Source organism: Perna viridis, chromosome 5 (assembly GCF_037379345.1).
Source record: "Perna viridis isolate PV_CMFRI_1.1 ecotype Kerala chromosome 5, ASM3737934v1, whole genome shotgun sequence".
In the NCBI taxonomy this organism is placed as follows: Eukaryota; Metazoa; Mollusca; class Bivalvia; order Mytilida; family Mytilidae; genus Perna; species Perna viridis.
In genome coordinates, this window is record NC_142449.1 from 36486390 (window position 1) to 36506289 (window position 19900).

General features: G+C 33.9%; 1 protein-coding gene and 1 pseudogene across 1 annotated transcript; both read left to right on the forward strand.

Annotated features, from left to right (window-relative positions):
* The first annotated feature begins 1280 nt into the window (after nucleotides 1–1280).
* Nucleotides 1281–3416, forward strand: LOC148617285 (uncharacterized; annotated as a pseudogene).
* Nucleotides 3417–15295: 11879 nt separating this feature from the next.
* On the forward strand, nucleotides 15296–18002 carry LOC148617286 (uncharacterized). The gene has a single exon (XM_088584867.1). It carries the CDS (start codon nucleotides 15710–15712, stop codon nucleotides 17405–17407), a length of 1698 nt encoding a protein of 565 aa, XP_088440993.1. The 5' UTR covers nucleotides 15296–15709; the 3' UTR covers nucleotides 17408–18002.
* The last annotated feature ends 1898 nt before the right edge of the window (nucleotides 18003–19900 follow it).

Genomic DNA, 19900 nt, shown 5'->3' on the forward strand with positions numbered 1-19900 from the left:
ACCCCCCCCACCCCCAAATTTGACTGATAAATATGGTTAAATTTGTGAAAATAATTGGCAGAAATGAGCAAATTATAGCCTGGCCCCTCCTTTTTAAATCATCTTAATTGCAGCACCCCCTATTTAAAATTTCTGGATCCATTAATGGTCCAAGTATACTTAATGAGATGATTTACATTTTTGCATCTTTACAGTAAAACTGGATAAACCCCACCAAAAATATTTTATGTGATAAAATTTCAGAAAATCCTGGTCATTTGTTGGTCTCAGTTTGACTATTTCTGCTATCTTTTAAAGTTATAAATGCTATTTTTGTTCTGCTGATAGAGCCATTTACAAATACAAAATATAGAAAGACTGTGGATAAGTTAACACTGTACAAGTTGGATTATCTCCCTTTTTTTCAAGAAAATACTATCAAAACTAATCCTAAACAAATGCATATCTTTATGAACAAAAGCTAGAGAGTATCCCATACACTATTCCTACCAAGTATGATTAGAATCCTTTTAGGGGCTTTCATTTTTGAAAGAGAATGTTTCCCATACTTTATTCCTTGAAAACCTCAGTTCTCAGAATGTTCATTTTTGTATGGCTTCTGTGGCTTATAGGTTGACCAAATCTGCATTGAAATCCTATGGGAAACAGATATTGGCCTATATCTCAGCTAGTACTGAGCATATGTTTACTACGCTTTGCAGAAAGTTTAAAAGGGAAGACTTCTACAAGAGGTTTCTGCTTGATTGTGTAAGATGTCCAATAGAAGCTTAAGCTTTCAACCGATGAACTACAAAGGATCCTCTTTTGTGAGTCTGACAGTTGTCAAGGAAATGGTGTTGGGAGACACATTTTGGCATATGTCTTTGCTATTGAATAACAAAGACTGAAAATGTAAGTGGGATTCTGCTTAAATAATTTACTTTACTTTTTTTATCAAATAACATGAACAAAGGATTTTGATTTTTTCAGGTGAGCGATTCAGGCTTGATGGATAGATCCTATAGTTGTTAGGTATAGTTTTACAGGTAATAATTTTATTTTGTTCAAATCTTCAAAGCTAGTACTAATTAAGGGTAACTGCTTTGATACAGGTAGTGAAGAAAGACAAAAAATGGTCGTTTACTGGTACGCTTAAGTATTTAGTCATTTTAACAACTATTATATTATTAAATTTTTCATTCAAAGGTATAAAGCTGAAATGATCCACTGATATGACATTAGAACCCTTTATCAACAATTAAATACACGGTAAAACTATAAAATCATTAAAACAAAGAACATGAAAACTTTATTCAACTACTTTATAATCTTGTGTATTATTCAGAAATAAAGTTAGTATTATTGTGGTTACTCAAAATGGTGATGTCAAAATCAACTCTTATGTCTCAGGATATAAATGTATGTCAACTGTGTGAGGTTAACCAAAACACTAAAGTGGAAATGCCTGGAATGTCAGCTGCTGATGTGTAACAATTGCAAAGAAAAGATCCATCCGAAATTCAAAAATGCTAAAGACCACAGAGTAGTAGACATTAAGGATTTAGGAAAAATTGCTAGTCAAAGTACTAAATCTGACTTTTCAGACATTAAATGCAGACAGCATGAGACTCAATCCTGTTGCATTTATTGCTCATCTTGTGAACTGCTTATGTGCCCCGTTTGCATTGCCCAGGGTCACAAAGGTCATGACTTCATTGAGATAAAGGATAGCTACCTTAAGAAAACGGAACAGCTAAAAAAGATGATGAAGAATATTGATATCGAGAAAAGTGAATTAGAAAAACAAACCAAAAATATTGCAAAAGAAACTGCTAATGAATATGACAACGTTTTGCAAACAGTTCAAGATCACACAGAAACATGGAAAAAAGCTGGCGAAATGTATGCGAGGAATATGTCAGCATTGGTGAAGAAAAAAAGAGATGAGATAAATAGAACCATGTCTAAAGTACTTTACAAAAAGAGAAAAAAATGATCCAATTGCTTGACAGCCAGGACGGTTCCTTCTTCTTTCTTAGTATTGACTATTTATTAGAACGTCTAGAAGAGGACATGTATGTTTTCCCCAATTTGAAGGTTAAATTTACTCCTGCAAATATACAAGATTTCTTTGGAACACTAGACGACAGCAGGAAGGTACAAGTTAAAAGTATGAGTTTACTGTTGAGAAGAAAGTTTTTTTACAGAATTAAACCGATGTCATCATTTAGCTATGACTGAAAATGGAACAGTTTACTTGTGTGATAGCTATGAAGAGACTGTGATGATATGTAAACTAAATGGGGAAAATATTTCAAAACTAAATGAAATTCATATCGTCGCTGCAGATATCCAGTCTTTTTCAGAAAGCTCAGTTTTAATTGCCGACGCAACATCAACTATAAAAATCTTGCAGTGTGACAATGGAAGCATAACAGATTCCAAATACCATGCCAGTCCATTTAATTTATTGTCAGTTCATGTCACTTGGGAAAATAAGGTCATAATAGGGGGAATTAATACTAAATTTCCATTCATTCCCGATAGCCGCATAGTTGTTATGAGTTTCGACGGGCAAGGGAAACTAGAAAAAACTTGGGAATATGACAAGGATGTCAAAAATATGTTCACTTGTCCTAGATATTTCGCCACTACTGACAATGGAAATATTTTTGTCGTAGACTGGCTCTCAGACCAAAAAGATGGAAAAGTAGTAGTGTTGAAGGGTGGTGAAGCACTTGACACATACATTGGGCATCCGGACTTACATGGGAATGGAATTTTATTCAAACCATTAGACATCAAACGGACACCCTTAGATAACAGTCTCCTTTGTGATTATAGCACTAATACTTTACATCTACCGAATAGTTCTGGGGACTTTCTGACATATTTTGATACGCAGACCATTGGAATAACTGAACTTTGCAGCATGACATTTTCTAGAAGTGGGACATTGCTTATTGGAACTGCTCCGAAAAATAAAGATTCGGATATTTCAGAAACAGGAAAGGCCAAGCTGTATGAACTAGACTTTATCGAAATCTTTTGAGAACATTTCATGTTTGGTTAATTGAAGTAACGTTTATGTAAAATCAGTTTACTTCCCTGGAGACTTTCGTTTTATTTCGTTCACCATGCCAAAGACTTTGGATATCAAATTGAATGCAGAGACAAAGTTAAACTGGTCAACACTTGAAAAAATATTAATATTGTATATATTAAAACATGATTGGAAAGTCGTGTATAATCAACATCGGATCAATAATATTCACCATAAATTGATTGTCACAGCGGGTTGCCTACACAACCAACTTATATGCAGCCCGACTAGTAGTTATACACCAGTTCGGCAGCATATTTGATAGCAGAGTCAAACTATTAAAGCTTTAAATATGATATAAAAAATGTTATCTAACACTTTCATATCAAATAAAGAGAAGTTTGAATTGAATTAAACATGGCCTAAATTTGAAAAAAATGGAACTACATTGAGTTTACCGTTAAGTTTTCAAATTTCTGTAAAGCCATTATAAATGAATTAAAGGAAAACTACAGTAAGATGAAAATTAAAGGGATAACGGAGCTGCAATGACAATAGTAACAGGAAAAAAAAACATGTTAGTTATTATTATCATAAAAATATGGAGAGCATAAATCATTTACAGGGGGTCTGGTACAAAACATTGTTTTGCATGAAAGTCAAGTGATTTTTATGTGAAATTTTATTTCAATGTTTATTTCAGGTGAGGTGTTCACTTCATATGAATTTTACCTGAAGATTTTTTTTATCGAAAGCGTCATTTGCTTTCTCGGAAACACATATTGAGTTTACTGGTAGTTTATGGAAGATGCAAACCTTGACGAAAGGAGTAAATATTGATCTGATATTTGAAATAGACTCGCCATATTGGTTTTCGGGAGACAACGGTGGTATCCAAAAACTTTTAAAAGGATGTCAAATTCAGAGATTTATAAAGAGAGTACAGGGTGCTATTTGCTCATTGTCATCAATTTTTATTTTGCACAGATTTAAAACGTTCAATGAAGAAGGAAGAAACCAGCCCACAGAACCACTACTGCATACAAACATACATGTACAATGAATGTAACATTGTTTGCATTCATACAAGTATTCTTATTCCTTTAACTTAATGGGCATTGATAAATATATATTTTGTGCCAAATTGTATGTAAGTTAAATATATAAATAAGCAAACAAATAAGGAAGAAAAACTAAAAATAATACAGAAAACGAATTATCCACTTACAAACCACCAAAAACTTTTGCAGCTCGTCTATTGGGATCATTACGTCTAAGTGAACCTTTGGCACAATTAACTGTCCCATACCTCCCTAGAAAGAATAGCTGATAGCGTCATGATTCACATACAGTGAACAGGGTGATTAAGAAACAAACTGGAATAACGATGACATTACTCATGTTTATATAACGATGACATTAATCATGTTTCTTCGCCTGGGAAATAACATAAATATGTTCTGACGTTCAACAGAGATTGTGGAAAACTATAAATCTGTGCTATCCTCTTTTGGTCTCTCTACCAAGGACGATGATTGTGATTTACCGTCTATGTACTGGATTCCTAAACTCCACAAGAATCCATACAAACAACGTTTCATAGATAGATCTGCAAAATGTACCACAAAACCTCTTTCGAAACTGTAAACTTCTATACTCACATCTGTCAAAAAGGGTCTGCAGTCCTACCACAACACTTGTTACTCCCGTAGTGGTATTAATTCAATGTGGATCCAGAAAAAATTGAAAAATCTTTTGGAGACAATCAGTTCAAGACTATTATCTGAATATAATACCATTAAAACAAATTATTTTTCAACAATGTATACTTCTATTCCATATATTAGGTTACAATCCCGACTTAAAACCATTATACATCGTTGATTTTTTCCAAAAAAGATGGTACACCTAAATACAAATACATAGTTCTTGGTAGAGATTCCTCATACTTTGTAAGAAATAATTCCAAATCATCTTCCAAATATACAGAGGAAGATGTTTACAAAATGCTGGAATTGTTAATCGACAACATCTTTGTCCAGTGTGGTGGACGTGTTTTTCAACAAACGGTCGGCATTCCAATGGGAACAAATTTTGCTCCTTTACTTGCTGACCTATTGCTTAACTCGATGAGGATGACTTTATGGCTGATTTGATCCGAAAGAAAGAATATCATTTAGCTAGATCCTTTAATCTCAGTTTCTGCTTTGTAGATGACGTATTATCTTTAAACAATCATAATTTCGGGGATTTGATACATCGCATCTACCCAAAAGAACTTGCGATAAAGGATACTAGACACTGTAAAGTCAGCCTCATATCTTGACCTACGCTTAGAAATCGATGGCAAAGGAAAACTATTGACGAAACTTTACGACAAACGTGATGACTTTTCATTCAGAATTGTCAACTTTCCTTTCATCTGTGGCAACATCCATTCAGCACCTGCGTATGGACTGTTTATATCACAACTCATACGTGATGCCAGAGCTTTCTAGAAAAGCAGAGGACGCTTACCCTACCGGTGCACCTAGTCCATGCTCCCAGTTTTTAGTGGAGTCCGAGTTGCTCATTTACTTTTGTTACTTTGTACGTATGATTTTGGTTGCTTTGTGTTCTTTGTTGTGTATGTCTGTTTTCCATGTCTGGTCTTTGTCCCTGGATTACATTCTTTTGATTACCGCTATAACCTTGGTTCCCTTGATTACTCTTGTTAAATAAACAACATGTTTGCATGTTCTAACCTGCTTAATTATACAATTACACATGTATAAAGTGTATAAAGTATCTGTGAAATTATACTTATTTTACAATGAAACAGAAATTGTTATAACATTTATTGTACATTAATGTGATCAACCATTTCATTCAAAATAATAAATTTATACATGTGTATAAGGCTTAAAAATACTCATTCTCAGTTACATTGTTTATGTGAATGAAAAAAATACAATTAAGATTTTTTAGTTTCTCGTTTACAGTTAAATGAATCAATAAGAATCCACATGCATTAGTTTTAAAAAAACAACCCATCTCTTTCTCAGTTTTACTATTTCTGTTATATTTTGATATTCTGCTTTAAAAGTTATAAATGATGAATTGTTCTATCGATAGGGCCATTTACAAATAGGAAGACTGTATATAATTTAACACTTTCTTCTTTCTTGCTGTTTTTTCAATGACAGACATGACAGACAGGTGCACGCGACCGTGTCTGTCATTGGTAGAATAAATTAGTACTAAGTATTAAAATTTATGCAAATTACTCATTGGCCTTTATTAAAATTCCACACCTTTGGCTGTAAAACAAAAGAAATTCGTTCTTACACTCGTCAGCTATTGAAGATCTTGGATTTCTTTCACTCCTGTGAGAAATTCTTCGTCATTTTACTCTTTTCAGCTTATAACCTTGGTTCCCTTGATTACTCTTTCACAGCACCACACGTCAAATGACGGAATTTCTCACACTTGTGGTGGTGTTCTTCAAAAGAGACTCGTATAAGAACCTATTTTTTTATGTAAAATGTGGAAGTATGATTTTCTCCCTTTTTGCAAGAATGTACTACCAAAACTATTCCTTGACGAATGCACTAAGCTACATATAAATGAACAAAAGGTAGAGGGAATTGCATACACTGTTTTTACCAAGTACGGTTAAGGGGCTCTTTTCGAAAGATAGAGGGTACCACCAGAAGCAATTTAAGCATTTGACTGGGAACACTAAAAAGGGTTCACTTTTTGTATGGCTCAAAGTCGTCATTGAAATTGTATTCGGAAACACATTTTGGCATATAGTTTTTCAAATGCATAACCAAGATAATTAAAAAATTGCAGAAATGATGTAAATAGGTGAGCGATTCAGGCTGTCAAGAGTTTATAGTTGTTTAAGTTGGCTTTACAGGTGACCATTCCATTTTGTTCAAATCTTCAATGCTCATTTTACATCAAAGTCAATGCTTCATTCAGAAAAAAACTAATCAAAAAGAGTAATCAAGGGAACCAAGGTTATAGCGATAATCAAAAGAATGTAATCCAGGGACAAAGACCAGACATGGAAAACAGACACACACAACAAAGAACATAAAGTAACTAAAATCATACATACAAAGTAACAAAAGTAAATGAGCAACTCGGACTCCACTAAAAACTGGGAGCATGGACGAGGTGCACAGGTAGGGTAAGCGTCCTAATGTATCATTTAAAGTGTTTCATGCTCCCAGTTTTTAGTGGACTTCGAGTTGCTCATTTGCTTTTGTTACTTTGTATGTATGATTTTATGACGATATCATGCAAATGCATTTAATACAATTAGCCAAGTAAGCTATGAAATATTCAACCACTGGTATGCTTTAATTAGTAATATTTTTTTCATTTAAAGGTATAAAGCTGAGATGATCCACTTATATGATATGTATGTAGAATCTTTTACTAATACAAAAATACTCAGTTAAAATGATATGAAGCAGGTGTAACCTGAAAGGAGACGAATTCAATATACATGTATTATAGATATACTTAAAAATCTACTTGTTGCTTTTTTCAATCTTATCACTTTTTCTAGACATGTATTGAACTATTTTTAAAATAATCTTATACATAATCCAGAAATTTAGTTGGTATCATTGCAAATGAATTTGGGTATAGTACTGAGTCAGCCCATGTCCGGTGGGCAAAATATTAAGCCTTGTTTCTATACACGGAGCTTGGATATCCATCTATTTCAAAGATGTCGAAAAAAATTGTCATTGTAAATTTTGACCCACTTAAGCAAGGGATCGGTTGCCATCATCAGTTTGTTTTAATCTGGTCAACCAACGCTGAAAACAAAAACTTGGAATTTTAACGAGAAATGCCATTTTTCTGTTCTGCATATTCAATTAGGTTAAAAATCAAATTGTAAATTGTGAAATTGATTGTAAATTCATACAAGGATTTTTATGGTGTATAGTAAATCACAGTGGCAAAAGAATAATCAAGGCAACCAAGATTCTTACACCATATATAGAATGTTGGGCTGATTTGAATATCTTGACCTGATCTTGATGACGTACGATACACAAAATAAATCAATATTTGTGATTAATGTGCCTGAATAGATTACACCGGAAAGGGTTAAAACTGCTATACTCAAAATGGCTATGTCAAAATCGTTTTTTCAGTCTCTGGATATAACTTTATGTCAACTGTGCGAAGTTAACCAAACACTGAAGTGGAAATGCCTAGAATGTCAGTTGCTGATGTGTAATAATTGCAAAGAAAAGATTCACCCGAAATTCAAAAATGCCAAGGACCATTGAGTAGTAGGTATAAAGGATTTAGCCAATCAAAGTATTGAACCTGACTTTTCAGACATTAAATGCAGACGTCACGAGACTCAAACCTGTTGCATTTATTGCTCATCATATTAACTGCTTCTGTGCCCTGTTTTGTATAGCTCAGGGTCACAAAGGTCATGACTTTATTGAGATTAAGGATAATTACCTAAGAAAAAACCCGGAAAAACTAAAAGAGAATGAAGAATATTGAAATCGAGAAAAGGGAACTAGAAAAACAAACCAAAAACATTTCAAAAGAAACTGCTAATGAATATGACAAAGTTTTACAGAAAGTTCAAGGTCACAAAGAAACATGGAAAAAAGCTGGCGAAATGTATGCCAGGAATGTATCAGCATTAGTCAAGAAAAAAAGAGATGAGATAAAATGAACCATGTCCAAAGTACTTGATGAAAGAAAATATCAGCTCTTGCAAAAAATGAGAAAAAAAATGATTAAAACGCTTGACAGCCAGGACGGTTCCTTCTTAAAATAGTATTGACTATTTATTAGAAAGTCTGGAAGACAACATGCATGTGTTCCCCAATTTGATGGTTAAGTCTACTCCTGCGAATATCACACAAGCTTTCTTCGGAACACTAGACGACAGCAGGGAAGTACAAGTTAAAAGTTTGAGTTTAGTGTTGAGAAAAAAGTTTATTACAGAATTAAACCGATGTCATCATTTAGCTATTACTGAAACTGGAATAGTTTTCTTGTGTGGCACTTATGTTGAGACTGTGATAATCTGTAAGCTAAATAGGGAAGCTATCTCAAAACTAATTGAAATTTCTATCGTCGCTGCAGATATTCAGTCGTTTTCAGACAACTCAGTTTTAATTGCCGACACAACATCGACTATAAAAATCTTGTAGTGTGACAATGGAAGCATAAACGATTCCAAATACCATACCAGTCCATTCAATATATTGGCAGTACATGTCACCAAGGAAAACAAGATAATAAATAATAAATTTCCACTCATTCCCGATTCCTGATAGCCGCTAGATTGTTATGAGATTCAACGAGCAAGGGAAACTAGAAAAGACATATTTGTGGTAAACTGGCTTTCAGACCGAAAAGATGGAAAAGTAGTAGTGTTGAAAGGAGATGAAGAAGCTTTTGACACATACACCGGGCATCCAGACCTACATGGGAATGGAACTTTATTCAAACCATTAGACATCAAACGGACACCCTTAGATAACATTCTCCTTTGTGATTATAGCACTAATACTTTACATCTACTGAACAGTTCTGGGGACTTTCTGACATATTTTGATACGCAGACCATTGGAATAACTGAACTTTGCAGCATGACATTTTCTAAAAGTGGGACATTGCTTATTGGAACTGCTCCGAAAAATGAAGATCCGGATATTTCAGAAACAGGAAAGGCCAAGCTGTATGAACTAGACTTCATCGAAATCTTTTGAGAACATTTCGTGTTTGGTTCATTGAAGTAATGTTTATGTAAAATCAGTTTACTTCCCTGGAGACTTTCGGTTTTTTTTTTCGTTCACCATGCCAAAGACTTAAGATATTAAATTAAATGCATAAATGCAGAGACAAAGTTAAAGTGATCAACACTTGAAAAAATATTAATACTGTATATATTAAAACATGATTGGAAAGTCGTGTGTAATCAACGTCGGATCAATAATATTCACCATAAATTGATTGTCACAGCGGGTTGCTTACACAACCAGCTTATATGCAGCCCGACTAGTAGTTATACACCAGTTCGGCAGCATATTTGATAGCGGAGTCAAACTATTAAAGCTTTAAATATGATATAAAAAAATGTTATCTTACACTTTCATATCAAATAAAGAGAAGTTTGAATTGAATTAAACATGGCCTAAATTTGAAAAAAATGGAACTACATTAAATTTACCGTTAAGTATTCAAATTTCTGTAAAGCCATTATAAGGGAAGTAAAGGAAAACCACAGTAAGATGAAACATAAAGGGATAACGAAGCTCTAATGACACTGGTAACAGAAAAAAAAAATACATGTGACTTAATATCATCATCAAAATATGGAGCATAAATCATGTACAGGGGTCTGGTACAAAACATTGTTTTGCATGAAAGTCAAGTAATTTTTATGTGAAATTTTATTTTAATGTTTATTTCAGGTGAAGAGTTCACTTCATATGAATTTCACCGTAAGATTTTTTGAAAGCGTCATTGTCCTTTCTCAGAAATACATATTGAGTTTTTCTGGTAGTTTATGGAAGATGAAAACCTTGACGAAAAGAGTAAAAATTGATTTGTTATTTGAAATAGACTCGCCAATTTGGTTTTTGGGAGACAACGGTGGTATCCAAAAACTTTTAAAAGGATGTCAAATTCAGAGATTTATAAAGAGAGTACAGGGTGCTATTTGCTCATTTTCATCAATTTTTATTTTGCACAGATTTAAAACGTTCAATGAAGAAGGAAGAAACCAACCCACAGAACCACTACTGCATACAAACATACATGTACAATGAATGTAACATTGTTTGCATTCATACCAGTATTTTTATTCCTTTAACTTAATGGGCATTGATAGATATTTATTTTGTGCCAAATCAAATTGTATGTAAGTTAAATATATAAATAAATAAACTCTAAAGTTAAAGCAAACAAATAAAGAAAAAACTAGATATAACATCAATAATAATAATAATAATAATAATAATAATAATAATAAAAAACCAGAAAATGATAAACTTACAAACTATCAAAAACTTTGGCATATCGTCTACTGGGATCATTAGGTCTAAGTGAACCGTTGGCACAATTAAATGTCCCCTACTTCCCTAGAAAGAATAGCTAAGCTGATAGCGTCATGACTCATATATAGTGAACAGGGCAGTTAGGAAACAAACCGATGTAACAATGACATTAAACATGTTTATAAATTTCTTCGCCTGGGAAACTACATAAATATGTTCTGATGTTCAATTACTGGTCGCATGGTACATAAAAAAGTATTTAAGATAAGTATTTAAGAGATAGTCTAGAAACCAGGCAGTTCATCTGATATGACTGGCATACAGGAAACTTATCCAAACATTAAAAAAAATAATGCAATTTTTAACTCATTATGCTGTCAGAGAGACATGGAGTTTTCTGTTTCAAAAGTGGACAAAACAGGATATTAATTTTTCTAAGTAACCAACAAATCAACTAAATTAAATGAAGACCAAAGAGTTATTTCCCTTTGTTTTAGAATTATAGGGCTTTCCATACAATGCTTTTTATTGGTACTATTTCTTTAGGATTAAATTTTGTGTCCTTGAATTTTTTTTCTGTATAATTTCTGACCTGACTTTTCTTTTGCCATATGATAAGGCTTACAAAAATCTGCGTTGGATCAAAAAAGTCGGACGACTCTTTGTTACTTATTTCCATTCAAAGACAAAAAATGACGGTTTTTAACGGATTTTAGCTAATATTTTATATTAGCTATATTGGATGCCGTCGAGGACTATGCAAGAAAATGGATAAAACGAGAACAAGAAGACATTGATTCTCTGTCAGAGTGCTATCCTCTTTTGGTCTCTCTACCAAGGACGATGATTGTGATTTACCGTCTATGTACTGGATTCCTAAAACCCACAAGAATCCATACAAACAACGTTTCATAGATAGATCTGCAAAATGTACCACCAAACCTCTTTCAAAACTTTTAACTTCTATACTCACAACTGTCAAAGAGGGTCTACAGTCCTACCACAACACTTGTTACTCCCGTAGTGGTATTAATTCAATGTGGATCCTGAAAAATTCGGAAGATCTTTTGGAGACAATCAGTTCAAGACTATTATCTGAATATAATAGCATTAAAACCTATGTTTTTTCAACACTGTATACTTCTATTCCCCATACTCAGTTAAAATCCCGACTTAAAAACATTATACATCGTTGGTTTTTCCAAAAAAGATGGTACACCTAGATACAAATACATAGTTCTTGGTAGAGATTCCTCATACTTTGTAAGAAATAATTCCAAATCATCTTCCAAATATACAGAGGAAGATGTTTACAAAATGCTGGAATTGTTAATCGACAACATATTTGTCCAGTGTGGTGGACGCGTTTTTCAACAAACGGTCGGCATTCCATTGGGAACAAATTGTGCTCCTTTACTTGCTGACCTATTCCTTATTCCTATTCCTCTTATGAGGCTGACTTTATAGCTGATCAGATCAGAAAGAAAGAATATTGTTTGGCTAGGTCCTTCAATCTCAGTTTCGCTATATAGATGACGTATTATCTTCAAACAATCAAACATTTCGGGGATTTAATACATCGCATCTACCCAAAAGAACTTGAGATAAAGGATACTACAGACACTGTGAAGTCAGCCTCATATCTTGGCCTACACTTGGAAATCGATGGTAAAGGAAAACTATTACGACAAACGGGATGACTTTTCATTCAGAATTGTCAACTTTCCTTTCATCTGTGGCAACATCCCTTCGGTTCCTGCGTATGGAGTGTTCATATCACAACTCATAGTTATGCCAGAGCTTGCCGAAACTACGCAGACTGTTTCTATCGCGCTAGAACTCTAACAAATAGGCTTCTGGAACAGGGTTATGTTGCTACAAGATTGAAGTCATCACTACAGAAGTTTTATGGTCGTCATCATGAACTCGTGGATCGTTATGGTGTATCCATCAGCACCATGAAAACAGATTTATTCAACGGGTCATAGTTTTCCTTTCCTCGTTTGTCTACCCCGGACTTGACTTTTTATGAGCCACTCGGCAGAGGACGCTTACCCTACCGGTGCACCTGGTCCTTGCTCCCAGTTTTTAGTGGAGTCCGAGTTGCTCATTTACTTTTGTTACTTTGTATGTATAATTTTAGTTACTTTATGTTCTTTGTTGTGTATGTCTGTTTTCAATGTCTGGTCTTTGTCCCTGGATTACATTCTTTTGATTACCATTATAACCTTGGTTCCCTTGATTACTCTTTGAAAACTATAATAGATAGAAAGAAACAGTCAATTGACGAAATGATCCTTATGGTGTGCCTTACCTTAGTCTTTTTAGTCAAAATTGTCGGACAAATTCTTTGTTAGAGTTATTGCTCTTGAAATGCAAAAATTGAACCAGGTGAACAATTCAGGCTCCTGGGAGCCTCTTGTTATTTTGTAATTTAGCTTGTGTTGGATTTTCTTCAAACCAGATCCTCAATATCTTCTACCACTTGCATCCTGCCTTCTTATTTCAAATTTAATCCTAGCCCCACCTCTCCGTCCCTTAAAAATCAAAAGGTGGAATTTTGTTTGAACCAAACTTTTCAAATTTTCTTAATGCTCTCCCTTGTTTTTTTTTAAAAAAACATCTTGACCCGTTAATGGTCCAAGTATACTTAATGAGATGTTATACCGTAATAGTAAAACTAGTTAAACTCCATCAAAAAATATTTTATGGGACTCAATTTCACAAAAAAATCCTAGTCATTGTTGGTCTCAGTTCAGAAATGGGGTATTTGTAATAGTAATAATCAATTAGCTGTTTTTAATTACATTTTACATTGTTGTAAAAGGCTGATCTCTGTCTCAGTTTGACCATTTCTGCTATATTTTGATATTCTGCTTTAAAAGTTATAAATGATGAATTTATTCTATCGATAGGGCCATTTACATATAGAAAGACTGATAATAAGTTAACACTTTTTTTTCTCCATTTTTGCTGTTTTTTTCTATGACAGACATGACAGACAGGTGCACGCGACCGTGTCTGTCATGGGTAGAATAAATTAATACTAAATATTGATATTGTATGCAAATTACTCATTGGCCTTTATTATAATTCCACACCTTCGGCTGTAAAACGGAAGAAGCTCGTTCTTCCACTTGTCAGCCATTGAAGATCTGGGATTTCTTTCACTCATGTGAGAAATTCTTCGTCATTTCTCTCGTTTTGCCGCGGTCCACTCGTCAAAAGACGGAATTTCTCACACTTGCGGTGGAAATCCCACATCTTCAAAAGAGACTCGTATTAGAACTTATTTTTCTATATAAAATGTGAAAGTTTGATTATTTCCCTTTTTGCAAGACGATCTACATTAAAACCCTATAGGAAAACATATACTGGCCTACAATAACAACCAGCACTGAACTTATGATTACCACAACTGGCAGAGAGTTTAAAACTTCCACAAGAACCTGGATACAGGAAGTTTTGGTTGATTGTATAGGATGTCCACCAGAAGCATTTTAAGCATTTGACTGGGAAAACTTAAAAGGGTCCGCTTTTTGTGTGACTCAAAGTTGTCATGGAAATTGTATTGGGAAACACATTTTGGCGTATAGCTTTTCATAAATCTGAACGCAGAAATGATGTAAGCAGGAACTTGTTTGATTAAATAGTATGTAAAAATGATTGTCAGTTTTTTTAGGTGAGCGATTCAGGCTGTTAAGAGCCACTACTTGTTATATATGGCTTTACAGGTTATCATTTCATTTTGTTCAAATCTTCAATGCTCATTTTACATAAAGATCAATGCTTCATTCAGTAAAACTAATCAATGTATCATTTATGTAGGTAGCTAAGTAAGCTATAAAATATTCAATCACTGGTATGCTTTATTAAGTCATAATTTAAAATTTTAATTTAAAGATAAAAAGATGAAATGATCCACTAATATGACATTTGTGTAGAATTCTTTATTGATATTAAAAAAAAAAACACGGTGAAAATGATACGAGGCAGGTGTAACCTGTAAGAGGACGAATTCAATATAAAGATATACTTAAAAATCTTGTTTTAGACATCTAATGAACTATTTTAAAAATAATCTTGTACATAATCCAGAAATTTAGTTGGTATCATTGCAAATGAATATAGGTATAGTACTGGGACAACCCATGTCCGGTGGTCAGAATATTAAGCCTCGTTTCTATACACATAGCCTGGATATCTATCTATTTCAAAGATGTCGTAGAAAATTATCATGAGCACTTGAGCAAGGGATCATTATTATTTTTGTTTCACATGGATAACCAACGTTGCAAACATAAACGTGAAATTCTTACGATTGATACATCCTATAAAGCACATCATTTATCACTTCTGCGTATCTAATTAGGTAAAAATCAAATTATAAATTGTGTATATAATTTTGAATGGTGTAGAGTAAATCATAATGGCGAAAGAAAATCATGGGAATCCAAAATATATTACTATAAATATACCTGCATAACCTTGATGACGTATGATCCATAAAATAATCAAAATTTTTGTAAGTATGCCAAGATAGTTACACCGGAAATATTTAAAACTACATTTTTCAAGAATAATCAAAATTTTTGTAAGTGGGCCAGGATAGATTACACCGGAAATATTTAAAACTACATTATTCAAAATGGCGATGTCAAAATCAATTCTTAAGTCTCAGGATATAATCTTATGTCAGCTGTGTGAAGTTAACCAAACACTGAAGTGGAAATGCTTGGAGTGTCTGTTGCTGATGTGTAGCAATTGCAAAGAAAAGATCCACCCGAAATTCAAAAATGCCAAGGACCATCGAGTAGTAGATATAAAGGATTTGGGCAGATTTGCCAATCAAAGTACCGAACCTGACTTTTCAGACATTAAATGCAGACAGCATGAGACTCAAACTTGTTGCATTTATTGCTCATCTTGTGAACTGCTTATGTGCCCAGTTTGTATTGCTCAGGGTCACAAAGGTCATGACTTCATTGAGATAAAAGATAGCTACCTCAAAAAAACGGAACAACTAAAAAAGAGAATGAAGAATATTGAAATTGAGAAAAGGGAACTAGAAAAACAAACCAAAAATATTGCAAAAGAGACTGCTAATGAATATGACAAAGTTTTGCAAGCAGTTCAAGATCACGAAGAAACATGGAAAAAAGCTGGCAAAATGTATGCCAGGAATGTATCAGCATTAGTCAATAAAAAAAGAGATGAGATAAATAGAACTATGTCAAAAGTACTTGACGAAAGAAAACATCACCTCTTGCAAAAAGAGGAAAAAATGATTGAAATGCTTGACAGCCAGGACGGGTCTTTCTTTTTTGATAGTATTGACTATTTATTAGAAAGTCTGGAAGAAAACATGCACGTGTTCCCCAATTTGATGGTTAAGTTTACTCCTGCGAATATCGCACAAGACTTCTTCGGAACACTAGACGACAGCAGGGAAGTACAAGTTAAAAGTTTGAGTTTAGTGTTGGGAAGAATGTTTATTACAGAATTAAACCGATGTCATCATTTAGCTATGACTGAAAATGGAACAGTTTTCTTATGTGATAGCTACAAAAAGACTGTGATGATCTGTAAACTAATTGGGGGAATTATTTCAATACTAAATAAAATTTCTATCGTCACTGCAGATATTCAGTCTTTTTCAGACAACTCAATATTAATTGCCGACGCAACATCGACTATAAAAATCTTGCAGTGTGACAATGGAAGCATAAAAGATTCAAAATATCATGCCAGTCCATTTAATATATTTGCAGTACATGTCACAAAGGAAAAGAAGGTCATAATAGGGGGGACATATAAATTTTCATTAATTCCCGATAGCCGCCAGATTGTTATGAGATTCGACGAGCAAGGGAAACTAGAAAAGACTTGGGAATATGACAAGAATGTGAAGAATATTTTCACTGGTCCTAGGTATTTCGCTACTACTGACAATGGAAACATATTTGTGGTAGACTGGCTTTCAGACCGAAAAGATGGAAAAGTAGTAGTGTTGAAAGGAGATGAAGGAGCTTTTGACACATACACCGGGCATCCATACCTACATGGGAATGGAACTTTATTCAAACCATTAGACATCAAACGGACACCCTTAGATAACATTCTCCTTTGTGATTATAGCACTAATACTTTACACCTACTGAACAGTTCTGGAGACTTTCTGACATACTTTGATACGCAGACCATTGGAATAACTGATCTTTGCAGCATGACATTTACTACAAATGGGACATTGCTAATTGGAACTGCTCCGAAAAATGACGATCCAGATATTTCAGATACAGTAAAGGCCAAGTTGTATGAACTAAAATTCATGGAAATCTTTTGAGAAAACGTTGTCCATTGAAATTGCTTATACATATATCATTTTACTCCACTATCTACTTTTTCATAAACATTGACCTTGGATATTATATTGAACGCGAAGTACGCTTAAATGATCAATGTACTTGAAAAAGGAAATGAAAATATTGTATATATTAAAGTATGATTCGAAAGTCGTGTAATTCAAATCAAAGTCAGTATTAATGTACATGATCAATTATATTCACAATAAGTGTATTGTCACAGCGGATTGCTCATCCTATCAAATATGGAACTCAACTAGTGGTAATATGCTAGTTTGGCTGCATATTTGATAGTGGGATTAAACTGTTGAAACTGTTTTCCTATAAATCTGATTTAAAAGTACAGGAAAACCACAGATGAAAATTAAAATTAAATAAAGAAGATGGAAGACAATGGTAACATATTTCTTTTTTCAAAATATTGCGCATAAATCAGGCACATGGGTCTGGTACATGACATTTTTTTGCATGTGAGGCATTAACATGAAATGCATGTATAATTATATTTTAATGTTCATTTACGGTGAAGTATTCACCTCATGTGAATTTCGTGTGAATAAAGTTTTGTAAGCGCCATTTGCTTTCTTCTCAGAAACACATATTGAGTTGTTCATCATGTCTGGTAGTTTATGGAAGATGAAAACCTTGATGAAAGGAGTAAATACTTCCTGATATTTGAAATAGACTCACCGAGACAACTGTGATATCAAGAAGTTGTTAAAAGGTATCAAAATCAGATATTTATAAAGGGAGTCCAGGGTGCTATTTGCTCAATTTGATCAATATTTTGCCAAACAAACAAAAAAATAAATAAAACTTTCAACAAAGAAGGAGGAATCCAAATCCCAGAAACCTCCCTATGTATCTGCTCCTGAAGTACAACATACGATCACTGTTACATTATTTGCATTCATATATGTAGTCAAATGAAACAAGTATTCAATTTCACTTAACTTAATGAACATCGATAAACATTTATTTGGTGGCCGAATGAAATATATAAATTAGCAAACTCCAAAGGTAAAGCAAACAAATAAGGAAGGAAAAACTAGAAAAAAAAAAAAAAAATAAAAACAGAAAATCAAAAATCAACTGATACTTTGGCATCTTGGGAAAATTAAATGTTTCCTAATTCCCAGGAAAAAGCTTGTTTTGTTTGTTTGTTGGGGTTTAACGTCCGAGCAGCAATATTTCAGCTATATTCAGACGATGAACATGAAATTGATGATAAAATGAACATGAAATGATGAAATGAAAAAGGGATGGGACACAAGGACAATGGGGTCGACAAATTTTGATTGCCACTGGAGATAGAGAGAGGTGGTGGAGTCCTATGGTTCCTACTCCGGGAGAATACCACAGTAGGGTTCTTTAACGTGCGAGGAACGTGGCATCTGTCCCAACACGGTGCATCACTATGATTTGCGGTCAGGTTTTCCGTATTATAGCATGTAACACGCCAGGGGTACCCAATTCCACCACCTGGGGCACACATCCCAGTTGCTCTGTGGGCAGAGCGCTCTAGCCCCCGGCTAGGGTTCTGAGCACTATGTAGTCGCCTTTTACAAGCTTAGCGCTGCTGCAGGCCTATTCTTTTAACACAGGCCCCAGGAAAAAGCAGCTAAGCTGCTACCCTCATGATCCATAACATACATGCTGGTTAAGAAACAAACTCATGTAACAATGACATTAATAATGCTTATCAATTTCCTCGCTTGGGAGAAAAACAAATATGTTCTGATGTTCAATTACTGGTCGCATGGTACATAAATCGAATTTTTTAGAGATAGTTAAACCAGGCAGATCCTTAGATATGACCGGCAGAGTAAAATTTATCCCACCATTTTACAAAAAATTCTAATGCAATGTTAAACTCATTATGATGTCGGAGAGAACATGGAGCTTTCTGTATCAAAAGTTGATGAATCAGAATATATTCTTAAAGGTCTAAAAAATAAAAATAAAAAAAATCGAAGAGTTAAATGTCTTTATTTTAGGTATCTTGTGCTTTGTATATTTCAGTACATAACCAACCAAAATTCATTTTTTTTAGAAATCATTAATTTGTGATCTCTAATGGGTGATTTTTTGTTGTTGTTGAAATAACACATTGTACCTGGGTCCTCCATGTATACCGTCTTAACAGACAAAGTACAGTCAATAAAAGCATTGTCACCTTTTATCCTATAGATGGATGAATAAGATATGTTATATTTCCCTTATATAGTGACAGATCCAGGGAACTTCCCCCCTTTTGACTAAAAAGTTTCGTTGAAATGTGTTCAAAATATTTGGAAAAAAATGAGAAATTTATAGCCTGTACCAATATCTTAAAGTGCAGAATCTGAACACCATACTTTTCCCAATTTCTGGGACTCCCCCTGCATATGGAATAATTAAATGGCCTAAGTATGCCTATTTATTCCTTTGTAGAGGGATGATATATCTTCAGAAAAACTGGTTATTCCCCATCA

Excerpts from the sequence above, each read along its gene's own strand:
- LOC148617286 (XM_088584867.1), top strand. The coding sequence starts at position 15,710 with ATGGCGATGTCAAAATCAATTCTTAAGTCTCAGGATATAATCTTATGT.